Raw genomic sequence first — 17,799 nt, 5'->3', positions numbered from 1 at the left:
TAAAGATCTTAGTAAATATACAACTCTTGAAAGTTTGTTACAAATATAATCCGTATGAAACTGCCATGTCAATTTTCTATCAAGAACTAAGCCTAATAGTTTAACATTACTGTACTTAACCCTAATTGATCACAGGAGGGAGAATCACTAGCCTTGACATTCTTATTACTAAAAACTATGGTTTGAGTTTTGTCATTGTTAAGTATGAAACCATTGGTACTGAACCAGTTGGATACACTTTTAAGGGCACTTTCAGAATTCAAATTGACAGTTTTTATATCAGAACCAGCATTAAACAAAGTAGTGTCATCAGCAAAACATACAGTCTCAAATGGTACATTAACATCAATGTCATTAACCATGACAAGGAATAATACCCCCGCCGCAGCAAACCTGCCGTCTAAGCGAATTTCCATTTGGCCGAATTGATTTTCAATTGATCTATTTAAATAACATTAGGTTTAACGAGTACCTAGGTTTGCTGCTACAAGGAAACTAATAAAGTAGTGTGTTTTTAGTAAAATATTGATAGCTTACTATAAAATAAATAAATTTGCCAAGTTTGATCAAAATATATCCATAAACAAGCAAACTACAACATTTTACAATATTCTCCATAAGAATAACATGGGAATTTTAAATTTACCATTTTTTTAGTTTTCTCCGTAACCAATAATCGTACAAAAACACTTTGATATACTGAATTGTTTGTTTTTTTAAGCTCTTTAAGAAGGTTTGGAGAAAAATTGGGAAATTTTGTGTTTTGAGGGTAAGAAGTGAGAAAAACCAATTTTTACCCCATAAAACCCTGTTCCCATGGTCCGATCATGCTGGATCGCGAACTCATTCAAGTTTATCCCGCCTTACACCTACAAACCAAATTTCATCAAAAACGGATAAAAATTACTCAAGTTATCGTGTTCACGGACACATATATATATATATAAATCTATATATATATATACCTATATATATATATATACATATATAAAAATTTGAACGAATGGTGTTTTTGGCCTCTGGGGACATTAAAATGAAAAAGTAAATCGGTCCCGGGCCTAAGTCTTACCATGAGACCTACGGTAATAGCTACTTCCCTATAGGGAAATTCGCTAAAAGAGGTCCAAGAACCGAACCTTGCGGCACGCCAAAGGGTACAAGTCTCTTACATGAATACTGATTATTGACACACACTATTTGTTCTCTATTATCTAGGTATGAGCTAAGAAGTGACAGAGTTGTATCAGTCACCTTGTAGTACTTTAACTTAGCCAGCAATGTCTCATGACAAACACAATCAAAGGCTTTACTGAGGTCACATAAGGTGACACCAGTATCAGCTCTGCTTTCAAGGTTTGCTAGGATTGCATCTACAAGATAGGTCACAGCTTGAATTGTAGATTTCCCAGTTCTGAAACCATACTGTCTAGTTGAAAATAAGGAATTAGCTTCAAAATAATTGTACAGCTGGACATGTAAAATTCGTTCAAAAACTTTGGCAAAGACTGGAATTAAAGCTATTGGCCTATAACTAGCTGGGAGATCTCTTCACCCTTTCTTAAAAACAGGAACAACCTTAGATAACTTAAGCTTTGCAGGAAATACACCTTCAATAAGACAACTATTTATACAATAGGTTAAAGGCTCTACAATCACAGGTAAAATAGACTTTAGCACATCACTAGACAGGCCATAAATATCACGACTTTTAGAACTTTTTAGAAGCCGCACATGCCGCGCTACCTCCTCACATGACACTAACTTCCATTCCAAACCGGGTGCTGCAATGCTCTTGGTTTTGAGAAGATCCACTGCAGCCGAAGGAACGCCACCAGATTTCTCCACCACCTCCAACACTGAGTCAATGAAGAAGTCGTTGAAGTCGTTTGGTTCCACAGAAGTATTGGGTTGATGTTTGCTCGAAGATTCTTTCCGAATGGCCTGCCAAGCTGCTCTACACTTGTTGTCGGATTTTTCAATACAGTCGGCAACAAACTGTTTTTTGGCAGTCCTCAGTTCTTGTTTGTATATCTTTCTATATTCAGTTAGAGCTTGAAGGGATGCTGAGGTTTTAAGAACATTGTGGCGATCAAGGAGAGCCATGAGGATACTTCTACTCTTCTTCAGGTCTTCATTGTACCAGGCTTTACCACCAGAGAACTGTCCACCGGAGTTGCAATTTGGGCCCCGCTTCTTCTGCAGCGGAAAGGACTCATGGAAACTAAGCAATATTTGGTCAAAAAATAAATTAAAAATTTCTTCAGAGTTTGTACCTAAGGCTAGTACAGACCAGTCAACACTGCTTAAAAACTGGAAGAAGTTATTTATTCGGGCTTCTGTTACCAGCATTAACCAGCATTAGTTAATTCATAATAATTTAACTATTTATTTATTTATTATATTTGCCTGTTTTTGTGCATGGTGTGATTTATTATTATGTGACTTGTCTGATTGCATGTAACTGCATGTTTAAAAGGCTAAATAAAATTCTCATTCTCATTCTGTTATGGGCCTATGGTATACAAGGGAGTTGGACTGTTCAAGATAAGTTTTCTCGGAATAGGCTAGGCGTATGTCTAAGTTAACTGCAGCATGATCAGAAAGGCCATAACCCATAACTGTAGTAATATAACTGGTATAATTGAGATCAGTCAAAATATTGTCGAGAACTGCATTACCTCTTGTAGGCGTAGAGTTGGTTGGATGTAAGTTGAACTGCCTCATAAGTCTTGCAAGTTCACGCTGGATCGGTTTGGTAAAATCAGCCACCAAATCTACATTGTAGTCCCCTCCGATGATAGGGGAAGACGATTTAAGACTTAGGAGACATAATAACCTTTCAAACTGATTGAGGAAAATATTTACATCACCATTAGGTGATCGATACACACTGACTACAATGATATTGCATTCGAGTTTGATGGCAGCAACTTCCAAATATTGAGTTGAGCAAAAACGAGCAACATCCATAACCTTATATTTTATATTTAGAGTTGTTTTGTCTCTGGATCACAGTACAAACTATAAAAGGTATAAAGTTACCTGAGTAAGTTACTGCCAAAGTGATCCTGTTTTTTCCTTACGGATTACGCGTTTCGAAGACTAAATCTTCATCATCAGATCTTGTACAAGAACATATACTATCACTTTGAAAAGGTCGTCAAATGTTTACATACAAAACACGGACACATATTATATACAAATGTTGACATTACGAATAAACTAAGTAGGCCTACCGACGAAAACTTATGATGTCCGACCGCACAGTTACAGGTGAAGGTCATGACTGAGATGCGGGAGACGGTCGGGCGGTGGACTTTGTACCTCTCGGTTCCTTATTCATCAGCTGTACTTGGTTTGTTATTAGAGTGTCATATAGAGCATTGGACTGGAAACTGATTTTGTCGTTTAATAATGTGTTAGGTTGAATTTTGGTTGATTTGTAAATTTCAAACTCTTCTAAAGCGTCCATAACATTGCCTTTGTTGCAGAAATGTAGAGGGGTTAAATTTGTGTTAAAATCACTGTAGTTATGGTTTTCATTTACAAGATGTAATGCGAAATTGGACTTGAGATTATTACTTGCTTTAGGTAAATGTTCTTTGAATCTAGTTTGAAATGTCCTGCCTGTTTGCCCAATGTAAATTTTGTTGCAATCGTCGCATGATAATTTATATATACCAGTTCTGTCGGCTGTATTGTTAACTCTATTTTGATCAGCATTGTTGAGTAATTTTTGCAGTTTGTTTGATGTTTTAAAGGCGATGTTGATGTTCTTTTTTCTTAATTCGTTTTCTAGAATGTTTGGTAACTTATTACCAAACTCCGAAGTTACGTATACTTTTCTTTCATTGGGTTTAGCTACATTCCTAGTGTTCTTTTTCTTTAATTGTTTTTTAATGATCTTATCTATTATAACGGGATCGTAACCATTTTTATGCACGATATATTTAATAGTAGTTTTCTCTTTTTCAAAGTTTTCAGAGCTTAGTGGAATTGATAGAAGCCGATGAACGAAACTGTTGTATGCAGCCATTTTATGTTTAACAGGATGGTGTGATGTTTCATGAATTGTAGTATCTGTTAAGGTTGGCTTTCTGTAAATATCGAACGCGAAATGTTTGTCACCTCGTATGATAGTTAAATCCAAGAAATTGAGTTTATTGTCCTTTTCCAGTTCTATTGTAAATTGAAGTTTAGGGTGGATATTATTAATGTATTTATTAAACAGCTGGAGTTGTCTTGTATTGCCGTCAAAAAGTATTGCTATGTCATCAACGTATCTGTGGAAAACCATAATCTTATCTTTATAGCGGTTGTTATCTGTCCAGATGTGTTTTCCCTCAAAATCGTTGAGGTATATTTCAGCTAATATTCCTGATAAGGGTGATCCCATAGCCAGTCCATCTGTCTGTGTGTAAAATTCATTATTAAAGGTGAAATAGTTTTGTTGTAAGACAATTTTTGTTAATTTTATAAATTCATTGATAGCTTTGAAAGCTATCAATATTTGAAAGCTTCGAAACGCAAAATAGAGTTAACAATACAGCCGACAGAACTGGTATATATAAATTATCATGCGACGATTGCAACAAAATTTACATTGGGCAAACAGGCAGGACATTTCAAACTAGATTCAAAGAACATTTACCTAAAGCAAGTAATAATCTCAAGTCCAATTTCGCATTACATCTTGTAAATGAAAACCATAACTACAGTGATTTTAACACAAATTTAACCCCTCTACATTTCTGCAACAAAGGCAATGTTATGGACGCTTTAGAAGAGTTTGAAATTTACAAATCAACCAAAATTCAACCTAACACATTATTAAACGACAAAATCAGTTTCCAGTCCAATGCTCTATATGACACTCTAATAACAAACCAAGTACAGCTGATGAATAAGGAACCGAGAGGTACAAAGTCCACCGCCCGACCGTCTCCCGCATCTCAGTCATGACCTTCACCTGTAACTGTGCGGTCGGACATCATAAGTTTTCGTCGGTAGGCCTACTTAGTTTATTCGTAATGTCAACATTTGTATATAATATGTGTCCGTGTTTTGTATGTAAACATTTGACGACCTTTTCAAAGTGATAGTATATGTTCTTGTACAAGATCTGATGATGAAGATTTAGTCTTCGAAACGCGTAATCCGTAAGGAAAAAACAGGATCACTTTGGCAGTAACTTACTCAGGTAACTTTATACCTTTTATAGCTTATATTTTAGTCCATTTTTTACATAGATAGCTGATCCACCATGCACCATATCGTCCCGCGCATAGTATGTGGCCAAATGATAATCTTTTAGTCTATAAAAGCCTATCTCTTCAGTGTTAAGCCAATGTTCGGATATGCATAGGATATCATTTTAGCGAATTTCCCTATAGGGAAGTAGCTATTACCGTAGGTCTCATGGTAAGACTTAGGCCCGGGACCGATTTACGTTTTCATTTTGATGTCCCCAGAGGCCAAAAACACCACTCGTTCAAATTTGTATATATGTATATATATATATATATATGTGTCCGTGAACACGATAACTTGAGTAATTTTTATCCGATTTGATGAAATTTGGTTTGAAGGTGTAAGGCGGGATAAACTTGAATGAGTTCGCGATCCAGCATGATCGGACCATGGGAACAGGGTTTTATGGGGGGTTTTATGGGGTAAAAATTGGTTTTTCTCACTTTTGACCCTCAAAACACAAAATTTCCCAATTTTTCTATAAACCTTCTCAAAGAGCTTAAAAAAACAAACAATTCAGTATATCAAAGTGTTTTTGTACGGTTATTGGCTACGGAGAAAACTAAAAAAATGGTAAATTTTAAATTCCCATGTTATTCTTATGGAGAATATTGTAAAATGTTGTAGTTTGCTTGTTTATGGATATCTTTTGATCAAACTTGGCAAATATATTCATTTTATACTAAGCAATAATTATTTTACTTGAAACACACACTTTATTAGTTTCCTTGTAGCAGCAAACCTAGGTACTCGTTAAACCTAATGTTATTTAAATAGATCAATTGAAAATCAATTCAGCCAAATGGAAATTCGCTTAGGCGTCAGGTTTGCTGCGGCGGGGGTATTTAATATCGCTTAAGACTACATCTAATTCCAGGGTTATGTCCCTTATAGACTGAATATTCAAAAACATTAAAGATAAAACAGTTTCAGAACTAATAATACTGATACGGTTGACTAGGTTACTCACTTTGCTGGGCTCGGAAACCCTAAAAAAACAGACCCCACATAGTGTGGGGTTTAGGCTTGGATCTAATGACATGCAATAGAATAACATTAATGAATGTACTGTAGCATTGTGAAAGGAATCTAACCTCAAAACTGTGCTTGACTGCTTTTTTGCAGCATTTTTTGATGGTGTATCCGGATAATTCTCCCCTGCTTTTTTCCTCCATTTGACAATGGCCGGCTAGCAGTATTATTTAGTGCTGCTATCTGTTGGGTTCTTGTAAAACTACGTCCACAACCACTGGGACGCTGTATATGCCTCTCATTTGGATTAAACTAAATTTAAAAGTTTTCTTGCACTTGTCCTCGCAGCGCATTAGCTGTTTGTGTCACCGGCCTCGGTAGGCCATCGCGAAACCGCATTGAACGTGTTAAGTGCAGACATTAAGGATTTTCTCCACTTAACTGTTCTCTGATGTACAGTTTACCACTTGGAATAGCACACATTTTCACTGTGTACTAGATCGAACCAGCCAAACTTTTCAAAACTGATACAATTTTACACCTGAACTTCAAGATCCCTGACATAAAGAACCAGTCAAACTTTCCAAAACTGAATCAGCAACTGGATTAACTAACATGGTAATAATAAGCAACAAAACTAGCTTTATCACCGGACAAATTGTGTTTGTAAAATTAAAAGGGTAGGCCTACCCACACTGGCCAGCTAAAATTACTGAAATTTGTACAAATGACAAAAATTGCATCTCAAAATATAAGGTAACTAGGGAACCCGTGCGGCTCAATGAGCCGCCTAGTATGAAACATAACGCCGAGGAAAACCTTGCTTAAATTCTAGTAACTTTAGTTACATCTTAGAGTTATTTGAAAACTTGTTAGAAACTAATTTTAAATATCTCTAATGGCGTCACCAAGGTTCACCTACATCATTTCTGCTCTCGATTTTAACTGATAACTTCTAATGAATGCTAAACGATCTGCCTCAATTCGAGTTAATATGTTGCAACAAAGTTTTTCCAGCATTGAGAATTGAAGAACACTGTTACCGTACTGATACCCTTTCTTAAGTAATTAAAGTTGGACCATTTTATTCCTTTGATTTGAGACATCCCCCGATCAAACGAATTTTCTCCGTAGAGTAACCTGAAATGTGGGGTGATGTCAACCATTTCATGTGCTCCATTTTTTACCCACAAACTCGGGGTTACCAACTGGACAGCCATAACCTGCTTTAAATAGGCTAAAGCAGCTACACCATTGAATGTTGGTTAACGTAATTTTAACAAAATGTTTTGAAATATCTCGATCTGTCAGTGTCTGAAGTAAACATTTCTTGCATGCATTTATTTGATCTGACATTTAGGCAAGTTTACTTTCCCACCGTGACAACACTATGAGCTTCGTATATTTTTTCACTTCCAAAGTAAGTTGCATAGCAGAACTGGCAAATATTATTCATCTCACAAAGTGAATGTGTATCTGGATGGGTATCTGTTAGACCAGGTCTCTCTTTTTCTACTCTCCCCATACGCACAAAATATCTCATTATTAATTGTGTCCTAATACCGTGTTTAATATTTCTTCTTTGAACTTGAGGCATTTTCTGTTCTTCCATCAAAACTGATTTGAACTGTTTAACTTGGTCTTAACCTACTTAATATTACAATTTCAATATTTACTCCCAAAAAGCTACAGCTTCTTATAAACAGCTGTTTTTTTTTTTTTTTTTTTTTTAATTTGTTCTATGTATTTCTTATGGGGAAAACCAGACCTTTGAGTGGGACTGACGCTCTTAAGGGCAGGAATTTTAGAATTATAAAACCTTATTGCAAAACTTCATATTGAGACGAATCTTTTGACACCTCAAACGTTGAAATTGGTCCACAAATAAGGGAGGAGTTGCGTTAACAAAAAAACGGCTTCACGTATTATATATATAGATTTTTTTTTGTGACAACAACACTGCTGACGTTAGAGAAACTGATATGTATTGTTATGAACAAAGTAAAGATCTATATGGGAAACCAAAAGTAGACGATTTTTAAAAATAAAGTGTTAAACAAAGCCTTAAAAGAAGCAGAAAATGCCTTCTCAAACACAAAATGCTTGAACCCTGACAGAAACACAACAGTAGACAGTAATGTTCTTCCACTAGAAAATCAGCAGCTCAGATATGTCCTAAATAAAGTACAAGATTTACAAGAACAAGAACAAAATCCTGATGATCTAGAGACATCGCTCACACTTGCTGCGGAAGCTGGACATGCTTTACTGTTAGAAAATAATAAATTAAAGCAAGAACTACATGATATGAAGCAAAAATTCTCATCCTTAAAATGCCAAGACTTCAGAGATGATAATTTTGCTGAGGTAAACCTTGCTGAGGCAAAAATTGAAGAGCTTGAAAATGACAAGGAAATCTTGCTCTCCCGAAATGCTTCACTGGTTTAAACACTAAATGAAGTAGAACTCCAACTAGAGAAGGAAAGACAGCTAAGAATTAAAATGATACAAACCTTTGAAGAACAAGATAATGAAAGAGAAAAACTATTACTCAACTCATCAAATGAAATTAAGCAATTAGGTGGAATGATAAACAAGCTGAAACTAAACCAAAATGTCAAAACGGACCTACCTCAGACACCAAAACCTACTGGCACTTCAGAAACACAAACAAATCACTCCGATTTTTATGTTCCCAACTACTGTGCCTCTCTAATTACTGAGCTGGCTCAGCTGAAAACTGACAAGACCAACTAGAACGCTCTGTGGAAACTTTGCAAAAAGAACTGCACAAACAAGGTGAACAAACAAAACCCTGCTGCTAAACCATCAGCAGTCACACAAAGTACACCCACTAAAGAGATGTTTTCCTCATTCTACAAACCACAACCTAAGCAAGAGCAAAAAACCAATTGGGAAGGAAAGGAACCATTTCAGTGTATCTCTCCCAAGTAGCCAAAAACAAAGCTCGGCTTGAAGAACCTGCCAATGTAGAAATAGGCTTACAGGTAGATGGTGTAGAACAGAAATGTGATGCTGACATCTTGACACAAGAAACTACAAGGAGAGACAGCCAAACTCCTTTCAAAAAACTGAACCCGGATATGACCAGGAGAAACAGCCAAACTCCTTCTAAAAAACTGATTTAAAAAGAGAGGCTTCCACCTATGACAGCAAGAATACGAAGCGACCAGGAAACTTTGGATGATTTTTTCATGAAGCATATAGATTGAAACATTTTTGCCACCAAGACTGATATTCGAATATATAATAGGTTACGTACCTTGGTCCGTCTTCAGTCTTATTTTTAGTCAATGGATGACTAGTTTCGGGTACAAAGACCCATTGTCAAATCCTTTTTCAAAACATCATGTAGAAGCTAGTAAAAAATCCGACGGAAGTCTTCATCATTATATAAATACAAGTTGACACATAAAGTTTATTATTTAAAAAACACAAGTTACAAAACATATAAGATGATTGATAGGCCGGCCACATTTAATACGGGACAAACCGACACAGGTTACACGGCGGACACGACAGAACTATCCATTGTCCAGTTGGTGACATTGACCTTGGGGGAGGGGGTACGTCAGCTGATAAAGACTTGTATTAGCTCTGTTGTCAATGCTTGTAATTCTATCGAATAAAATATTTGAACCAAAGTTTAGTTTTTCATTCAAGACGTCTTGAGGGGATTTTTTATTAGCTTTATAAATTTCTAGACTCTCTAAGACGTTCATGAGAGGGCCTTTACTGCATTTGTGCAAGATTTGTAAATTATTTCGACAACTATTGACATTGTGATTGGTATTTATTAAATGTTCTGCAAATTTGGAACGTTGTAGTGACAGTTTTGGTTTAGGGAGATGTTCTTTAAACCTGGTGTTAAAAGAACGTCCCGATTGGCCTATGTATAATTTTGAGCAGTCATTGCATGAAAGTTTGTAAACACCTGTATCATATCTAAATCATTATCATTTTGTTTACGGCTGTTTTGGCTCAAATGACGTTGTAGTTTGTTTGACGTTTTACTGGCTAAAATGATTTTGTGTTTCTTTAATAATAATAATATCTTCTTTAAAAAAAACTTTAAAGAAACACAAAATCATTTTAGCCAGTAAAACGTCAAACAAACTACAACGTCATTTGAGCCCAAACAGCCGTAAACAAAATGATAATGATTTAGATGATACAGGTGTTTACAAACTTTCATGCAATGACTGCTCAAAATTATACATAGGCCAATCGGGACGTTCTTTTAACACCAGGTTTAAAGAACATCTCCCTAAACCAAAACTGTCACTACAACGTTCCAAATTTGCAGAAAATTTTATAAATACCAATCACAATGTCAATAGTTGCCGAAATAATTTACAAATCTTGCACAAATGCAGTAAAGGCCCTCTCATGAACGTCTTAGAGAGTCTAGAAATTTATAAAGCTAATAAAAAATCCCCTCAAGACGTCTTGAATGAAAAACTAAACTTTGGTTCAAATATTTTATTCGATAGAATTGCAAGCATTGACAACAGAGCTAATACAAGTCTTTATCAGCTGACGTACCCCCTCCCCCAAGGTCAATGTCACCAACTGGACAATGGATAGTTCTACCGTGTCCGCGGTGTAACCTGTGTCGGTTTGTCCCGTGTTAAATGTGGCTGGCCTATTAATCATCTTATATGTTTCGTAACTTGTGTTTTTTAAATAATAAAATTTATGTGTCAACTTGTATTTATATAATGATGAAGACTTCCGTCGGATTTTTTACTAGCTTCTACATGATGTTTTGTTATCAGTCTCGATTAGTCACTCTGAAACCCCAGCCTTTAGAAGTACCTTGATCCCACCCCATGTAGATACCAGCAACCCAAGTACAGAAACCAGCAACACCCAAACCTCTTTTTTAGGACCCTCAACCAAACCACCGGCAACAACATAACAAAATCTAAAAACAGTGTTGACAACCAATCAAAACACCCACTAGTTCCCAGACACCAACTCACCCTTGCCCACCAAAATATAGACTGGCTGTCAAATAAAACAGAAAGACTATCACACTTCCTTAATAATGAACAACCAGACTTCATAGTTGTTACAGAGCATGGTCTCTCTCGAGAAAACGTAGAAAACACACAGCTTGCTGGCTACACCCTAATTGGAGGCTACACAAGAATATATTATACGAAAGGGGGAGTTGCAGGATATGCCAAACATGGCCTGGAAAAGTATATGAAAGTACTTAAGATAAGTGATGACGACTCAGAACTAAGTATGTGAAACTGCTCTTTTCGAAATAAAACTGAAAAAGGAAATAGTCCAGGTCATGGGAGTCTACAGGCCTCTAAGGGACAATTTGGAACAAGCGCTAGATATCCTAGCAAGCCAGCTGGAATATGCTCTCCGCACAAAGAAGAAAACTGTCATCATGGGCGACATAAATGTAAACAACCTTGGTGAACATGCAAACAACACATAACATCCAAGTTGAAGATCTTCTATCCTCTTTTGACATTGTTAAGACTAAATCTGCCCCCTACTAGAACTACACATGAAACTAAAACCTCAATAGACTGGATCTGTACAAACATAGACCCAAAACATATCCTGACATCCATTATCCTGTCTGGACTCTCATACCACACTGCCCAAATTGCCACTCTCCAACTACCATAAGAAAAAACACAAAGTCAATTAAGGAGAAAAGAAGAACTATCAACAAAAACACCATAAATCTATTTAAAACCAGGCTCCAAGAACAACCCTGGGACTGAGTCTACCACATAGAAGATGTCGATGAATCTTATAACAACTTTCACAGGGCTATCCAAGGAATACTAAATGAGACCTGCCCAGTAAAAATGACAAGGAAAAAACAACACAACCAAAAAAAAACTGCTGGGATGCTGAATGCTCTAGACTAAAAAATCTATATAAATGCCCTGGAAAAAGAAAACTGCACAGGTCTACCTGAAGATAAAGCAGGAACCGTAGCAAGAAAAAGGGACTATGACCTAAGACTAAAGACTATGAGGAAAACTCAAACATCCGACTATATAAGCAATGCCGACAACAAGTCCAAGGCACTCTGGCAGGTTATAAATAATGAGAGAAAATCAAGTACCAGTATAGCAAATGAGTGGGAACTCCTAGTAGATGCGGAGACATTACAGGACCCAATCAAAATAGCAAACCCTTCAACAGTTTTTTTTTGCTACAGCTGCGGAAAGGACACTTCAGGCCAACAACACCAACACACACACCAGAACCCCCAAAATTCCTCCTTTAACAGATAACAAACTAAAATTTCAGTTTGCAACACGTAACGAAGTACTAAAAGCAATCACCCACTTAAACCAAAAACTTCATCTGGCACTGATGAAGTATCAGCCAAACTGGTCAAAACATGCAAAAATGAACTGATTAACCCATAAATAAGTCTCTCAAACAAGGGGTCTTCCCGACACAGCTGAAAACTGCCAAGGTATACCCTAAATATAAAAGTGGACCAAACACAGATGCTAAAAGTTACAGACCAATTTCACTTATACCGACCTTCTCTAAAATCTTTGAAAATATCATCCTTAACAGACTAATATCCCATCTAGACCAAAATATGCTGCTCACCAGCCAGCAACATGGCTTCCTTAAAGGAAGATCCACTTGACTTCCACTGCCTTAATACAGCTCACCGAGCACATAATAGAACAACTAGAAGATGGCTCCTCAGTCACAAGTCTGTTTCTGGACTTTAGCAAGGCCTTTGACTGCCTTAACCACAATACACTTCTTAGAAAATTGGGAGCTCTGGGTATTGAGGGAAAGTCTAAACAATGGTTCCACAGCTATCTTAATGGCAGACAGCAACTAGTTGAGATTCAGCATGTAAAAAAAAAACACTTGCCATAAAATACATTCTGAAACTGTCCCTATACGGAGAGAAGTACCACAGGGATCAGTTCTCGGACCAGTCCTGTTCCTCCTCCAACAAATGACCTACCAGACCAGCTACAAGAATACTGCCAAACCACAATGTATGCAGATGACACTGTCATCACACTAACTGACAAATCAACAGAAACTTTAAACCGAAACATCAATATAACCTTCAACATGACTAAACAATATTGCACAGTAAACGAATTTGCTCTAAATGAAAAGAAAACTGTTCAGCTAAACTACTCAACTAAAAATAAAGACACAAACGTCCCTGGGATAGAAGCACAAAATAGTACCAAATATCTCGGCATTATCATGGATTCAAAACTGACATGGAAACAGCACATGGACCAACTCTGCAAGAAGCTACGCTCTGGCATTCATGTCATCAGGCAAGTGAAGCAGGTTATGGTGGTCTGGACACCGCAAAAACAGCCTACCATGCCCTGGTCGAGTCACACCTCAGGTATGGTCTAGTGGTCTGGGGAAGTACATCCAACAACTATCTAAAAAGAGTCCTTATCGAACAAAAAAGAGCTATAAGATGTCTAGCAGGCCTTCAATATCAAGAAAGCAGTCGTGATGCATTTAAGGAACTAAAAATCTTTACACTAACATCACTTTACATCCGTGAGGCAATTCTCCATGCCCTCTCTACAAATCAAACAAGAAACAGAGAAATTCACCACCACAATACACGGAACGCCTCAAGCTTTGCAATACCACCTCACCATATAAGTCTCTTCGAAAAGAAGCCATCCTACAAAGAAATCAGAAATCAGAAAGGTTTTATTGTCCTTCAACATTTACAACAAATGCAATAGTCAAAAGTCAAGAAAATTCAGCTATTACATAAACAGTCTATTTTTAGGCAAAACAAAACAAGCCTAAAACAAGTCAAAATAGGCTATTCTAATACATATGCTTACAAATAAAAAAAAGAATGTGGAAATGTGAGGACATTAAAAGTTAACTTCGTCAACCTTAAAATATTTTTCTATGTTGTGGAGTCAATCTCCACAACACAACACTGTTTGAATGTCCCGCCAATCTCAACCCCTACCGCTGCTCGCGCATGCGCAGGGAGCAGGCGGGTAAGAGGAGTGAGAAAACACTCTGTCGTGCACCTGACTTCGGACATCATGGAAGGCTAAGTTCTTTTGGGAAATGGGGGGACGCCCCCTTAAGGTATTGTGTCGTAGTAGTAGTATTAAATAATATGTAATTTCAGATCATCACACCAAATCCAATATATCATTCATTGCATCATTAATTATCAGTCATTAATTCAGATGTTAGTTCACGTTGTGTCCAGTCAACTTATATATTAGTTATTTCATATGTTGAACCAAGTACATATTTCTGTGATATAAATGCATTAATTAATCAAACGATCATCAAAGCTGGCTATTGGGGCCTGTGAATTGTGGTAAATTGTCTCCTCTGCATTAATAAATGTGTTCAGTTAACGTTTCCAGCAAGAACGATTTGGTCTGGATCTTGAATCACATGACCAGGTCACCAAAATGTGGCTCCATTACGCCACAAGTGGTAGCAGAGCGTGGTGCCGGTCACCCTTCTTCCTCTTAGCTGCTCGGGGGAGGGGGGGAGATCTTGTGGAGTCAATCTCCACAACACAACACTGTTTGAATGTCCCGCCAATCTCAACCCCTACCGCTGCTCGCGCATGCGCAGGGAGCAGGCGGGTAAGAGGAGTGAGAAAACGCTCTGTCGTGCACCTGACTTCGGACATCATAGAAGGCTAAGTTCTTTTGGTAAATGGGGGGACGCCCCCTTAAGGTATTGTGTCGTAGTAGTAGTATTAAATAATATGTAATTTCAGATCATCACACCAAATCCAATATATCATTCATTGCATCATTAATTATCAGTCATTAATTCAGATGTTAGTTCACGTTGTGTCCAGTCAACTTATATATTAGTTATTTCATATGTTGAACCAAGTACATATTTCTGTGATATAAATGCATTAATTAATCAAACGATCATCAAAGCTGGCTATTGGGGCCTGTGAATTGCGGTAAATTGTCTCCTCTGCATTAAGAAAATGTGTTCAGTTAACGTTTCCAGCAAGAACGATTTGGTCTGGATCTTGAATCACATGACCAGGTCACCAAAATGTGGCTCCATTACGCCACAATGTCATAAAAAGGATTTAAAAGTAACCAGTCCTGAGCTCTTTTTTTAAATGACTTAGGCCGGATTTCACCAAACACTTAAACTTCCGTTAAACCATGCTCTAACTGCAGTTAACTCTTAACTGACGAAATCGGATTTCACCACCCGTAAGAGCTAGTTTAGACTAAACCATTGTTAGATAATTAACTGCCCAATTTTGACCGGTTAACTTCTTTAATCCTTCGTTAAGTAAATATCAGCTGGCTTTAAGTTTAGTTTATACGTAAAGGCCAAATGGCAGAAGAGAATAGGATACGAATTAGCTTTTGAAAGTGATGGAGATGAAGAGTAGCCTATGTTGTTCGCCGAACTAGGTGGATAAGAGAAAGAGTTAATGATTTTAATAACAAAGCAAAGATTAAATTGATTTTTTACTATACATGAACTATCACCACGTTTGGTCCTTTTCTTTAGGCAATGACTTAAAAACCACTTTAGTGGTTTGTGTTTAGGCTATCCCACATAGTGCATTGCTTTAGGTTATCCCACAAGGTTTTTAGTTAAGGCGTATCTCATCTCTGTGATGATCACAGTGTGATCAGCGATCATGTTGAACTGATTGGCGATCAAGAGCCATACTCTTTTATCCCGGCTAAAAAGAGTGTTTTCTACCAACATTATCAAATTTATTTTTTCATTGTTAAAAAAAAAAAATAGGCTCCCTTTTCCTTTTTCCGGTTTTGGGTAACCCTAACCCAACGTTCAAACAATTGTTTTGCGTTCGGTCAGACGTAATTAAGTACAATATCTAAATCTAAATTGTCATGGTGCTAGTATTTTATAGAAAATCATTATTTTGGTGTTATCTTTATTGTGTATTTTTCTTGCAATTCTGTTGACTCCAGTTTTTTTTTCACTACTTCAAATGTACCAAACTAGTTAGTTAACAAACAGAATATTGAACATCCCAGTAAAAAGTTAGATTTTGACTTTTGAGTCTTGACTCGGTCGCAAAACTCAATCAATTTGTTCCTCAATTAAATATGTTTGATCAACGTTGCTTTGCCTTTATTTACTTATGTTAATTGTATTGCTATTTATTCTTGCTTTCTAATGTTATTTTGTTCTTTTTGCTCAGAATCTATTGTACTCCTGTAAGATTGCTGTCTCAGTTTTGTTTTCACTACCTCATAAACACTGATTTATTTTCTAGGTTATGTTTACTTGCTCTCATAACAGCCCGGTATTATGACAGTTCACTGCCACCGCCACCTGGATTTTACGCTAAACTCTCGTTTATAAAACCAGCGTTAGTTATGACGCGTTTTCTTTGGTGAAACCAGATTTCCTTAACTGTGGTTTAAATCATCGGTTAGTTTTAACTGAAGATTAACTAAACCATCGTTAGCGAGAATTTGGTGAAATCGGGCCTAAAGGTCTAATTCTTTGGCATTGTTGCTAAGCTTATTAAATAATCTTAATGAAATAACATGGTAACTATTTTTACATTTACTTAACCTATGATAAGGCACGTCTAAAGGAACTGATTAAAAGTGTTGTGTGAATGGATATTAAACCTATAAACATGGGAACTAGTATTTTTCTTAACCCTAAGTAAACACATAAAGGGCCCTGTATTTCAACAACCTACCAGAACAACTTAGAAATGAACCAACTCACCGTTTCAAGAACCAATTAACAACATGGCTGCAAAAAAGGCCATTCTACTCAGAAAAAGAATTCCTTGACAACCAGCTTTAACAACATATTAAATCCACAAATTTTTGTTACTATTCTGACGCATGTACTGTTCTCAACGAACATGTAAATAAAGATCATTGTCTATTGTCTATCGTACGTAGGAAGGGTCGAGTGACATGGAAGGCCGGATAACCAAAGATCGGATGATTAAGGCTATACTGTGTTTAAGCTCAGAACCATTGACTTTCGGATACAGAAGACTTTCGGCTCACATCAACTAAGACAAATTTTATTAAAAACCTAGCTACAACTTTAACATGGTGATGGAATTTCTAGTTGTTGTATTAATACTCAAAGTCAGAACGCATCTAAAAATAAAATAAAGAAAGTTACTTACGCTGTTTGTAGTTCAATCCGATGACAAAGCAGAAACATGGAACAAAAAGAAAATAATTAGATTTTGCAACTTTGCTTTAGAAATGTTCTTTATGGAAGGCCTACATAACCAACTGTCTGTAAGAGAATATTTTTATAGTAATGAGAAAGTGACGAAGCACCAGTACCTACTTGTACTATACAAGTAGGCTATGTACGTTTTGTACTAATCAAAACATTATTATAATCACACATTATTTATACCTAAGCTTAACAACTGACAGGGCTGCCACTATAGTGAGATCACTATATTCATAAAGTAGGCCTTCAGAATTCCTGGTTTCAATTAGTAGTTTTAACATATTCATGGACAATTCGTTCGTGCTAATAAGTGCCGTCTAGTTCAGTAGGCCCAATGTACAT

The 17,799-nt window shown here is 36.7% G+C and overlaps 1 protein-coding gene across 1 annotated transcript in view; it reads right to left on the bottom strand.

Moving 5' to 3' along the window:
• The window catches only part of LOC128996973 (leptin receptor gene-related protein), a 34,846-nt gene extending 17,395 nt beyond the window's left edge, over positions 1 to 17,451 (bottom strand). Inside the window, exon 1 of the mRNA XM_054422540.1 lies at positions 17,399 to 17,451. Within this exon, the coding sequence (XP_054278515.1) occupies positions 17,399 to 17,436 (38 nt within the window). The 5' untranslated portion in view covers positions 17,437 to 17,451. The remainder of the gene's footprint in view (positions 1 to 17,398) is intronic.
• Positions 17,452 to 17,799: the final 348 nt, after the last annotated feature.

The sequence above is a fragment of the Macrosteles quadrilineatus genome, unplaced genomic scaffold (assembly GCF_028750875.1).
Source record: "Macrosteles quadrilineatus isolate MER2022 unplaced genomic scaffold, UCM_ALF_1.0 Scaffold_6__1_contigs__length_79288215, whole genome shotgun sequence".
Taxonomy (NCBI): domain Eukaryota; kingdom Metazoa; phylum Arthropoda; class Insecta; order Hemiptera; family Cicadellidae; genus Macrosteles; species Macrosteles quadrilineatus.
This window is presented reverse-complemented; position numbering and strand designations above follow the sequence as displayed.